At 35.0% G+C, this 12191-nt stretch overlaps 2 protein-coding genes across 3 annotated transcripts; both read right to left on the reverse strand.

The window, feature by feature from the left end:
• Positions 1 to 1995: 1995 nt before the first annotated feature.
• On the reverse strand, positions 1996 to 5694 carry LOC142555408 (putative L-type lectin-domain containing receptor kinase S.5). Of its 2 annotated transcripts, XM_075666261.1 has the most exons (4): positions 5596 to 5694; positions 4454 to 5509; positions 3445 to 4167; positions 1996 to 3330 (listed from the first exon to the last, which is right to left on the reverse strand). In XM_075666261.1, the coding sequence occupies exons 2-4, from the start codon at positions 4848 to 4850 to the stop codon at positions 2477 to 2479; spliced, it is 1974 nt and encodes a 657-aa protein (XP_075522376.1). In that variant the 5' UTR covers positions 4851 to 5509; positions 5596 to 5694; the 3' UTR covers positions 1996 to 2476. The 2 variants fall into 2 exon arrangements, with proteins under 2 accessions (XP_075522376.1, XP_075522375.1); XM_075666260.1 differs by lacking the exon at positions 5596 to 5694 and having other exon boundaries at positions 4454 to 5523.
• LOC142555409 (DEAD-box ATP-dependent RNA helicase 15-like) lies at positions 5694 to 10173 on the reverse strand. The gene is made up of 12 exons (XM_075666262.1): positions 10036 to 10173; positions 9783 to 9909; positions 9415 to 9515; positions 8538 to 8710; positions 8128 to 8359; positions 7882 to 8000; positions 7321 to 7377; positions 7056 to 7240; positions 6557 to 6701; positions 6378 to 6461; positions 6247 to 6310; positions 5694 to 5967 (listed from the first exon to the last, which is right to left on the reverse strand). The coding sequence occupies exons 2-12, from the start codon at positions 9896 to 9898 to the stop codon at positions 5957 to 5959; spliced, it is 1287 nt and encodes a 428-aa protein (XP_075522377.1). The 5' UTR covers positions 9899 to 9909; positions 10036 to 10173; the 3' UTR covers positions 5694 to 5956.
• Positions 10174 to 12191: the final 2018 nt, after the last annotated feature.

The raw sequence follows: 12191 nt of genomic DNA on the forward strand, positions 1-12191 counted from the left end.
AAGATAGTGCAGTATTGTGTACCCCATATATAGTGGCAAAAACACAAGTGAGAAAGCGATACGTCGAGAGAGATAAGTTGGTGTACTTATCATATAAGTCATCGAAGAGACGAGACACGTATATATATAATAAATAAAAAAAATAGACTGTATTTGGAAAAAAACCGATAAAAAATGTAGTCTATATTTTTGAGACGGATGAATATATAAGTATGATTTATATGTCAAGTGGTATTCTGGTAACTCGATTTTATAATAATTGTCAAATCCCAAAAAAAGAAAGAAAAAATGTATTTTGACTGATGGAATGATGAGTAATAATTGTGGGATTTGGTTCAAAATATACAAACGAACCATATCAATGGCATATATTCGAGGTTGGTGGAATTTGAAGTGTAAATGAAGTGAAATAATCCCACGCACAAATCACAGCGCAAGTTTGATTGTTAATTGGCTGATATTCGGACCCGTCTATGCGTCTTCAAACCAAGATCTTTCATTAGAGCCCAACAATGGATTCATTTACAAACTCCCTACCAATTGACAAATCTGGAACAATACACACCAAACAATACATGAAAATCAGTCGACTCGTGTACATGAAATGAAAATCATATGACAACAGTACACATGAACTAGATGTCAGTCGACACAAGTCAAAATGAAGTAAAATCAGTCAAAAACAGGCCACATGAAGCGAAAATGGGTCAAACTCAGCACACTCATTCGACATCATTTGATATTGAAATTACCGTTGATCATAAAAGTACATTAAATTAATATATTGTGTGTATTACAAATTAGTGTTGTGCTCTGTTGTTGTCAACACGAGCACACAACATGCAGCGGAAATTAATTATTTAACACACAAGTATAACTTGAATAAATAGAGACCAGATTTAAATTATACACAAATATAAAAACTTGTACAATGTCTCATGACAAAAAATTCACTAGAAACTGTTAACACTAAAACAATACTAATGAGTATAACAAAATCAAATTCATTGACACTCAAGGAATTAAAATGCATCAAAATCAACCAAACTAAAACTAGATGCATAAACCGAAGTTGCTTAGAACACTCTTCGATCAACACTCCGCGACAGTGTTGTTCTTCACGTGTCTTCAACACCCATCAGCAACACGACAATTTTGTGAATCAATCACACAAAGTCTTCACACGAAAATGTCCAAAACTGAACTTGTGCAAGTTCAGAAAAACTCCAACAGCTACGCAAAGTGATCAACCGATCACACGAAAAACTTAAGCAGCTGCACAAAGTGATCAATCGATCACACAAAAGCTTCTCATCATAATAGGCTCGGCTCTTGTATTTTTTTTCTATGCAAGTACTCTTCTGCCGACCTCTCTCAAGCCGTCACGTTCTTTTCTCAATATTCCATATATATAGGCTTCATATCTCGACCTAATTATCTTTCTATAAGAACAAAATCATACAAACATGGAAATAAAAGTTTATTAAGAATAAGACTCTATTCAAATCTAAGATATTATATCTTATAGATAAATACCAAAAACAAATCATAGGGGATAAATATCAAGATTATATTAGGTCAACCAAATCTAGGAATAAATCTTATTATTAGATCAAGTCGGATTATTCCAGAAATGCAAAACTCTTATTTTTCAATTTAAATAAAGGACAAAAATAATTAAGAATAAAATATTCCTTTCAGATATGAACTGAAAATCAATCGACATATATAAATTGAAAATCAGTCGATATCAGTCCACATTAACTAAAACACAATCTAAAACAGCATACATGGAAAAAAAAACATTCGAAAATCAGTGCACGTGAATTGGAAATAAGTCCATATGAACTGAAAATCAATCTATACATGATTTCAGTTTAAAATATTCAACAAAAACTGGAAAATGCGCAGACATCGAACAAGGAACGATTATAAGAAGAAATGTAGCATTTATGGGAAAAAAAGAAAATAAAAGAAGAGCGAGAAAAACATGTGTTTACATTCTATCTAATATTTTAAGTGACTTGTAATATAGTCTTTTTAAAAAGAAGCCAACTTTTTCAAGGAAAAAAAAAACCCAAGATGGTGCTTACATTCCCAATTCTCCCATCAATCTGCTTTTCTTTATTGAATGTACTTTCTAGTTTCTAGGAAAAGAGTAAAACTTTCTTTTTTCTTTGTATTCCAGCCATTGCTATCCAATGAGACGAGATCATTAACAGCAAAGTAATTTGAGGGGCTTTCTGGGGGATTCAAGACCACACCCCAATCCTTTAAGTAGGCCTGGCTAAATAAATTCTCGTGTATCCTTTCTACCGAAGAAAAATAATTTCTTTTTCTTGCGGAAACATTGATAAACAAAGGTTTTTTTTGTAGGTATAGATGGCAAGATCTAACAAGTACGTGAACTATTATTAACCGGGCTGGGGCCATATGGTGATGGAATCAAGGTGGTAGAAATCTTCTTTGGGAGTAACTAAGCTTCAATTTTTGTAGAAATTTCATCTGGTAAATCTTGCACAAGACTAACATAATGAGGTGCACCGGAGCCAAAACCGGTCAGGGTAGTGGAAGCAGAAGAAGATGGCAGTGATAAACACACTTCGGTCGGCCTTGATTCCGGCAATTCCATCAAAGGCTCATCAGGGTTCAGGAAGATTTGAACTACTTTTCTCATTGTTGGCCTCAGTATTTGATCAGGATGCAAACATGCTAATCCTACCATTAAACTTCTTCTCGCTTGTTCTTCATCGAACTTGCCTCCTAATTTTTGATCCACGGATGACAATAACAGACCCTTTTCGAGTGAATTCCACACATAATCCACAAGGCTAAATTCTTCCATCATAGCCTTTGATCTTCTTGCGCAGACTACCTCAATCACCACCATCCCAAAACTATAGACATCGGACTCTAGAGTGGCCCTACCCGTAAAGCTAACTTCTGGTGCTAGATAGCCTATTGTTCCAGCCACCATGGTGGTCACACACGCATTGTTCTGGAGCATTCTCGCGAGGCCAAAGTCGCCTAAATGAGCATTAAAATCTGAATCCAACATAACATTATTTGGCTTCACGTCACGGTGTACAACAGGGCTACCACATTCTTCGTGGAGGTAAAGTAGCACAGAAGCCAGCCCTGAAAGAATTTTGTACCTGGTTTTCCAATCAAGAAAATCCTTGCCTATATACCTGTCCAGGCTTCCATTAGGCATGTATTCATATACAAGAAGTAGTTGCTCCTTGTCATGGCACCAACCGTGTAGTTGCACCAAGTTCTTGTGCCTCAGGCGCCCAATGGTGCATATTTCTGCTAAGTACTCTCTTTCACCTGAAAAATTATGGTTTCGATGTCATAATCTCAAGGAACAGCCATTCGACCTCGTTGAAAGTCAATATTGACCAAGCAAGAAGAGGAACTCAAGTGGGAATATTATACACACACCTTGGCTTGAAGTTGCATTAATTTTTTTGACAGCAACAGTAGTGGAAAAATATGTATTAGATAAAACTCCTTTGTAAACACTTCCAAAGCCTCCAGTTCCAAGCAGATTTTCTTTACCGAAATTGTGAGTTGCCCTAGAAAGCTGCTTATAAGTGAAATATTTAGGACCATTGGCTGCATTTTTTGTCAGCCTCTCCATGATATCTCTCTTCTTGTGTTTCACCATTCGTTGCCTTTGAGCTGCTATGACAAGAACCGTGGCAGCCACAGAAAAAGTCAGAGTTATGGGAGCAACAATCTCCCAGACCTTCCTGCGCTTAATTTTCCCGACTCCCATACTTAGAGATACTTCTGGCAATTCATACATTGTGAAATTCCAATCAAGAACATGATGAACTTCGGACAAATGTCCAGTTGAGCCAGTAAATCCCATATAAACTTCCCGAGGAACAGTTTCTTGCATGATTATTTTCTGGCTTAGAAAATTCACCAAACAATCGCCAGCATATGCAGCGTGAATCTGGAGCATTTTTTCCCATCCATCATATTCAATTTTAACTATGATGTTTCTTCCACTGTGAAGGTTAATCCCAATATCACTGAGACTTCTCACTGCTACTGGATGTTCCACACTTGTGGTTACAATTGCCATATGGTTCCCATCTATTTCGCGTGGATTCTTGTATGTGTCTAGTTCTACTGCAAGTTGATGAACAATACCCCCTGTATTGGGTATCAAGGAAACAAGTTAAGCCAAAAATATCATCAGTTTCTTGAATAAGCACACCAAGTTTCAATTTTTCAATTATCAGAACGGTCGTCAAGAGTATATTATTCAGCATCTACTGGAGATAAAATGAGAAAGGATCTAAAAAAAAAAAGAAAAAAGATGAGAATGTGAACTGACAAATGTCGTCAACTATTTCGCGCTCTCTGTCTCTGAAATAATTAAAACCATATACTGCATGGCAAAAAGACAATCTGACTTGTAAGGTATTTATAGATTCACCTTCAGTTGAAGGATCAAGAATCCCAACAAATGAACCATAGCTTTCGGGTGGTGAAGGCCCATTATCCTGAGCAATGATGAATGACATCCCATCACCAGACAGCGTTGAATTAGAAGTTATTCCGATAGTGAAAGTGGTAGAAAAAGATGATGGCCATGCAAGCACAGGATACCGGAACAACACCCTTCCAACCTCACTTGTATCTTTTGGCTGCTGGAACTGGTGAGGTGTGATGTACAGGCTCCCATTACCAGCACTTACAGATCCCCAGCATATTAAGTTGCTTCCGTTTGCACAACTTGCGGAATCAAATGATGGATAGGAGAAATTGTACGATTCAACAAAATCAAGCGAATTATGATGAATCAAGAAAGCGATTATTAGTAGTAACATCATTGGGAATACAAGTTACAGGTATGAAACCGAAGCCTGATTGTGGTGCTAAAAATAAAGGCAGGAAAAGAGTCTTCCGTGATCGATGAAAGATTACTATGTTGTTTCTAGCTCTTCGATCCTCAAGTTTTCAAAGTGATCGGGATAACAAGACAAAACAGATTCTTTAATCTGTTTGCTTTGGATTTTGACCCTCATGATGAGCTAACTCCAGAATAGCCACAGATGCAAGTTTTTGTAATCTTTTTCAATTTATGTTCAAGCAAAGACAAGTTTCGAAAGGTACTTCAATTTGGTATTTTGAAAAGTATATGGTCCTCTTGAAGAAGATCCGAGTTACTTTACCAAGGAAGGTGCCGAGAGAACACAGGCTTGAATCAACTGAAGCCCTGTCCTCGTTATCCATCTCGTTAATTATCTTTATTTTTTAAATGACGAAATACAATGGTGAAAATTTGATACCAAAGCAACATCCATGTTCTAACTGTAAAATGCAAGAGAAGATGTTGATGACAATAAATATACGTCTGAAAAGGACATTTGATATTCAGCCAGAGACGAGGATTGCAGTCGTGAACCGTGTACTCAAGCCCTTCGAGAGGGCCCAAATCCTGTCAGGTTAGTTACTCCATGCTACCTTTCCATCTACGTGAAGCTTGTTGCTGGGAAAGAATCACAGTTTGAGATCGACCAATAAAAAATATGCAGCCATATCAAAAGGAGTTTCACTAAACAAAGGGCGGCTTACTCTGATGAAACAGACAAAGGAAAAGACGAGTAATATAAGTGAGCACGATACCACATGAAACGAAATGAATGAAACAACCATTCCGGAGGAACTGTCAATTAATATGATCAAGCAAAGACAATAGATTAAGCTAATCAAAATGTTCAATCATAAGGGTACAATAATGTGTAGCACAGCTCTAAACTACGAACAAAAAAGTTCAAACATACGGTACAATAATGTGTAGCACACTATCAATCTCCTCTGAATAAAATGTCCAAATTTTCGTAAGAAATCGAGAAACTGAAACACATTAATCAGAACGTAACTCTCCCAGCTCTTTCACACATCATCTGTATTGTGACATGACATCTGAACAGCTCTAAGACGGCACTGCAAAACATTAAACAATCGCATGAGCTAATATCAAGAAGTTTACACATCAGAACAGAGAGATGACGCCAAATAAACACAGTAACATCAGAAGAGGCTAGTAACTGCCCAAAAAAAAAAGATTACACAACAGAAACCACAAGCTATAATTGTTGCTTCGTGACAAGGATATGGCAACATTTTTTCGTCGCAGATAAGAAATAAGGCAAACCAGTATACCAGTGCCAAGAAATATAGGACAGTCGGCATAAACATTATAATAAAGACAATCAAACTTACTGTATGTAGATGTATCAATCTGCTCAGGAAGTTCTTTAATATCAACTTCAAACCTTTCTTGAACCTGCAACAAAAAAAAACATCTTAGTACATGAGCAGGCCAAAAAGCAAAATCAATCATAACATCAAACCTGATTGAGAACATCTGAATCAGATGCAGAAGAAACAAATGTGATGGCAAGTCCTTTGGTTCCAAACCGCCCAGCTCTACCCACCTAAACCACTCAACAGAAAATCATATGAAAATCTGGTTATTTGTTGCCTTGTTGGTACACTTCGGGAGATGATGAGAAGATAATATATGAATTACCCTATGCAGATAAGTGTCTGCAGAATCTGGCATATCATAATTAATCACAATGTTTACTCGCTCTATGTCAATTCCTCTACCAACAAGATCTGTTGCTACAAGAATTCTTTTATGCCCTTCTTTAAATCCCTTGTATCGAGTCAATCTGCAATCAACAATTTAGAGTGATGGTGTCTGAAACATTGCAAGAAATTATTCATCACTCATACTTCGCTAAGCTGAAATCTGAGCGTATAAGTGTATGTGAACAAAAAAGATCATGCCAGCACATAGGAGTAGCAATCGGCTCAAAATCTGGTCCCAGATAAAATTCCAGATAAAATTGAGTCATTATTGCTTACATTTTTTATTTATAATAGTCTAATAGAGAACAAATTAAAATCGAATAAGCATAATTTAGGCAAATAAACTCACCCTTCACCCCTTTCAGATGGTTACTAGCCACACGATAGTGAAGGAAATAAAAAGAAAACAAAGTTAGACAAAAATTCACACAAACCTTTCTTCTTGGGACATGCCAGAGTGAATACAAATAGATGGGAAGTTACACTCCACCAGTAACTTATTCAGCTCTGCAGTTCTATTCACGCTTTTGACAAAGATGACAACCTGATTAAAGTCTAGAGCATCGAGCAAATCATTCAGCTTCCGGTTTTTTTCCAGCTCACTCAATTTGATGTAGTGCTGCCACAATGGGAGATCAATTCAGTAAATGAAATAAAATAAACCGGAAAAAACTATATTTCAACTGTTAGAAATCAAACCTGAACGAGACCATGAAGAGTCAATTTGGCCTCATCATCCACATAAATTTCCATAGGCTGAAACGAAGAAATGTTACAGTAAAGCATATTAGCATCCGTCTGTAATTAACCGGTATCCAGTGTGAAATGAATGGTGGGGCAAATGATGCCCAGAATTGAGATTATGATCAATCTGAAGCATCTTCTTGCAGATAATTCATTCATTAGCACTCAGAAAAACTAGAGTCATCACTGCTGCTCAAGCCATAAAGTAACTAAATTGAAACGGATGACCTTAAAACCTAAAAAAATAACCAAGCCCTCTTCGCTAGAATCTTCCTGATTGAAAAAATAAATAAAATTAAATCGATGACCAAAACAGCGTAAATGTCCCAGTTCCCATCCATTCCACACAATCTTTGTCTCAAACGAACCATAACATTGACACAAGGAATAGATAAAGACAACATGTCAAGATACAGTTCTTCAAAAACTGTACTATCACCAAGTGTCGCCTGCAGAAAGATGAAATATGAAACAGAATAGAGGGCTACAGTGCGAGGACTGGCTATGAGACATTACATCTTGCATGAATTTCTTGCAAACCGGTCGAATCTCCTTGCTAAGTGTCGCCGAAAACATCATAACTTGCTTGTCGTGAGGCGTCATTTTGAAAATTTCCTGCACGTCTCTCCTCATATCTGAGAAAACACAAAAAAGAATATGAAAAACAACTCCACACCATGTCTCTTTGTTTTTAATACAAAGGAAATTTGCACTTTTATGATAATTTTCCCGAGGATACATTTAACATGACATCAGACATACCGAGAGACTCCAGCATCTTGTCACATTCATCCAAAATGAAATGCCTCACATTTCTCAGAGAAAGGTCCTTGTCTCTAGCCAGACCAAGTATCCTCCCTGGGGTTCCAACAACAATGTGAGGGCATTCATTCTTCAAAATATCTTTGTGGATTTTGATGCTAACACCGCCATAGAAAACAGAAACTTTGATATCCGGTAGATATGTGCTGAACCGCTCAAATTCATGACATATCTTCAAATGTGAGAAACACAAAAACCAGAGTGAGAAATTATAACTATCATTAAATGGCGAGATAGAAAAATTTAGGCATGAAACAAATGATTAACTGACAAAATTTCAGTACATAATAACAAGAGAATACAAGATCCATATACAGAACCTCAGTGAATTTTTTAGTTCAAATACATGCCTGGTAAGCTAGTTCCCTTGTGTGACAGAGAACAAGAGCAGCAACTTGACCTGCAACCGGTTCAATCTGCTGCAAAGTTGAAAGGACAAACACAGCTGTTTTTCCCATACCAGATTTTGCTTGGCAGATAACATCCATTCCCAAAATAGCTTGAGGTATGCATTCATGTTGAACTAATGAAGAACCAAAGAAAGTTGATCCAAGGAAGCCTCAGTTGCAAACTAAAAAGGTTTTACCATTCAACGTCTCCAATGAAGGGTGATAATAGTGATTTACCTGAGCAACATAAAATCACATGCTGCTGTGAGACAGTTGTGTGTGATATGAGAAATATAACAATGAACATATTATGTTCATCAGAACAGACATCAATTACAAAATAAGGCAATAAAAAATGAGAAAGTAGGCATGAAGAAGAAAAAGCATTTTGATTTGTAAATGGAGCGAGCTAAGCCTAGGAAAAATTAAGACTACAGAAAAAATATCATAAACAATAAAAACTCTGATCATAAACACTGATAAGATCCACTTAATACGAAAAATACAGGATGTTATCAACATCAGGCAGATTCACAAACCAATAGCAACAACGCTGCAACCCTCCCTCTATCCAAGATGCTATTAACGTCAGGCAGATTCACACCAATAGCAGCAACGACAACACTTTCCCAGTTTCCCTCTACCCATTATGCTATCAATACCAGGCATATTCACAAGCCAATAGCAGTACTGACACAACTCTACCTCTATTCATGGAAAAGGAACAGGATTGCTAGCACTGGGAACAAGGAGTTTAAAGCAATTTCCAACCAGCCCATCTCAACAGTATGGATCATATTTACAACTAAAATGAGTTAAAGACAAAGGAATATCTTGCCTTCTGAGGGATGTTCAAACCCTGAGTCCACAATCGCCCGTAAAAGCTCTGGCTTCAAGAGGAAGTCTCTGAATCCTGAACTATGAATTCCAACGTATCCCCTGCTCCAGGATGATAAAAACACACCAAGTTATTGCCTTGAAACTATAGGCCGCAATAACCAGCTATTCACCCAATTATAGCGAAGGAAAACAAATTCCTATCTAATCCTGACACTGAACGAATTGCCTAGTGATACTCAAGTATACGTCGGATCCAATAAATAGAGATACAAACAAAACTTCGCGCAGACTACACTAAGAACAACATCTGATGGTATTAAAGATTGAAAATGCCAATAAAATTTGTGGGCTGATTGAGAAACTCACTTTTTAGCGGATTCTCCGTTTACTTTAGCATTGACAGCGTCCGTGACTCTTTCGTCTTCTTCTTCGTAATCGAGAAGCTCTTCTTCATACGCATCGTTCTCCTTATTATCTCCCATTTCCTCTTTTCCTATAGATCCCATTCAAGACACAATTTCAAGATTCCAAAATTTTGAAACTTGAAAGATCCAAACACCCAGTAACTATATGCAAAAACTCAAACATAATCAAAGAAAAGTTTTTTCTTCGTATTTACCTGTTTAAATTACGAAGTTGGGGTCCAGCGCCCGAGGGTTAGGGTTCCTAATTTCTGCAGGGGAAGAAATGTTGAAAAATATGACAAACGGCGTCGGCGAGAACTTAATTATAGTTTTCCGCAAGCAATATGCCACGCGTATTATATCGGTCACTGCACGTTTCGACATACTTGATAAAAAAAGATTGTGGAAACGTGATAAAAACTAGTACGTCGACACACGCATTGTGTGCTTGTATAATATTTTTTATAATTCATTTGATTTATATTTAAATAAGGATCAAAATATAATTATAAAAAATAATGAGGAACAACACTATAATTTTGATATATAAATTAAAAAATAAATTAAAAAATAAAAGAATAAAAAATGATATCAATAAGAATCTAAACCTCAAAAAACAATGATTGAATCCACTGAATTACATATAACTTACATTAAAATTTTAACATTTTACTAATATATATAATTATTAAAAAACAGATCATGACACTAAAGTTAATTATTTTAAATGTATCAAATTTAATAAAATAGCGTAGAAGTATATATATTTTCTCTAATTCTTTATAAATCATTTATATATATAATAATGAAGATAATATTAATAATTAAAATAATAATTTAATGATCACATAAAAATAATATAAAAACATATGGTAAAATAAAATAATTGTTAAATAATAATTAATATAATATTTTATTGAAAGACAATTATTTAATAAATAAAATACTACTTATAAAAATAAAATTATGGTCAATGGTTGTATAGTTTTACGATGACAATAATTTTATAACAATTAATAGAGTATCAACATTTAATAATAATAATAAATATTTTTGAGTGTTTTGAAATTTAATTAAGAAATTATTTGACAATTAAAAATAATATCATTCTTTTCATAGTTCAATTTTTTTACAATTTATTTGAATGAAATAAATATATCATTTCATTTATATTCTTGTTCCATTCTGAAGTTAATTTCATTCCTATCTTACCTCATTTTAGTATTGTACCAGTCATGACCTTAGGCTGCATTTGGTTTGGAGGATAAAATAAACTAATGATTAGTAAGTAAATGATAAAAAAAATGATTGTTGTAGGAATGTAATATATGATGTTATGTTTAGTATGATTTTTAAGTGTAGGATAATTTTGAATTTTTTTATGAAAGGACAAAATTGCCCTTTCTTCTTTTTTTTTCTTCTTCAACTCCGGCGGCGGTCTGGCGACGGCGAGGTCCGGCGGTCGGCGGCGGCGGCGGCGGCGGTCGGTGGTCGGTGGCGGCGGTCGTGGCGGGAAGTGGTGGTGAGTTTGGATATAGGAGAAGGGTAAAATTGGAAAATAGGAAGGATTAAGAGTTGAATAAATAATCCTAGGGGTGAGGAGGTATTATTTTAACCCACCTAATATAATCTAATCATTCATAGGAGGTATTGACTTGGTTAAATAATCACGCGTACCAAATCAGGGATAAGGTGGGTTAAAAAAAATAAATTCATCTTATCCATCAAACCAAACACTCCCTTAGTGTTTGTACAATCTTTTATCTTTTTTTAAAAAAAATTGGATTTTAATCAATAATTTTGTTATCAATTTTTTTACATTATAAATATGAATAATATTATACTCGTGAAATTTTATTTTGATAATGAGTATAATAGTAATTTAGTTTTAATTTAATTTGGTCAAACCAATAAAGAATATTTATGGCTTGTAAATATAATACACAGATTGTAGTTTGAAAAAAGTACCTAAAAATTAACTACAAAAACTTTTACATATTATATATTTTTTATTATAGAAATAAAACTGTTTCAGATCAAAGTTCATAATTCAATTTTATTTAATTTTAATATTTGTGTATATAACGTTTGTCAAGGTGCATTAATTAGTGATAATGCATACATATGCTAAGGAAAAATACATGCATTATATGAATTTTTTTGTCTTAATAATTATGATAAACCGAGAATGTGGTGAACATAACATAGGTTATAGAGTATGTCGTTTGTGAGACGGGTCAATCCTACCGATATACACAATAAAAAATAATACTTTTTCATAGATTACCCAAATAAGATATTCGTCTCACAAAATACGACCCGTGAGACCGTCTCACACAAGTTTTTTGCCAAAAAAAAAAAGATATGAATT

The sequence above is a fragment of the Primulina tabacum genome, chromosome 9 (assembly GCF_025594145.1).
Source record: "Primulina tabacum isolate GXHZ01 chromosome 9, ASM2559414v2, whole genome shotgun sequence".
Taxonomy (NCBI): domain Eukaryota; kingdom Viridiplantae; phylum Streptophyta; class Magnoliopsida; order Lamiales; family Gesneriaceae; genus Primulina; species Primulina tabacum.

What these genes read in the sequence shown, in the direction of transcription:
- LOC142555409 (XM_075666262.1), bottom strand. Translation starts at nt 9,898, where the DNA reads ATGGGAGATAATAAGGAGAACGATGCGTATGAAGAAGAGCTTCTCGAT. An exon ending in AACGGAGAATCCGCTAAAAA is followed by an intron (nt 9,516 to 9,782) that starts GTGAGTTTCTCA and finishes ATCCTGGAGCAG; the next exon opens with GGGATACGTTGGAATTCATA. An exon ending in CAAGATGCTGGAGTCTCTCG is followed by an intron (nt 8,001 to 8,127) that starts GTATGTCTGATG and finishes GTGTTTTCTCAG; the next exon opens with ATATGAGGAGAGACGTGCAG.
- LOC142555408 (XM_075666261.1), bottom strand. Translation starts at nt 4,850, where the DNA reads ATGATGTTACTACTAATAATCGCTTTCTTGATTCATCATAATTCGCTT. An exon ending in TCTTGATCCTTCAACTGAAG is followed by an intron (nt 4,168 to 4,453) that starts GTGAATCTATAA and finishes TACCCAATACAG; the next exon opens with GGGGTATTGTTCATCAACTT. An exon ending in TAATGCAACTTCAAGCCAAG is followed by an intron (nt 3,331 to 3,444) that starts GTGTGTGTATAA and finishes ATAATTTTTCAG; the next exon opens with GTGAAAGAGAGTACTTAGCA.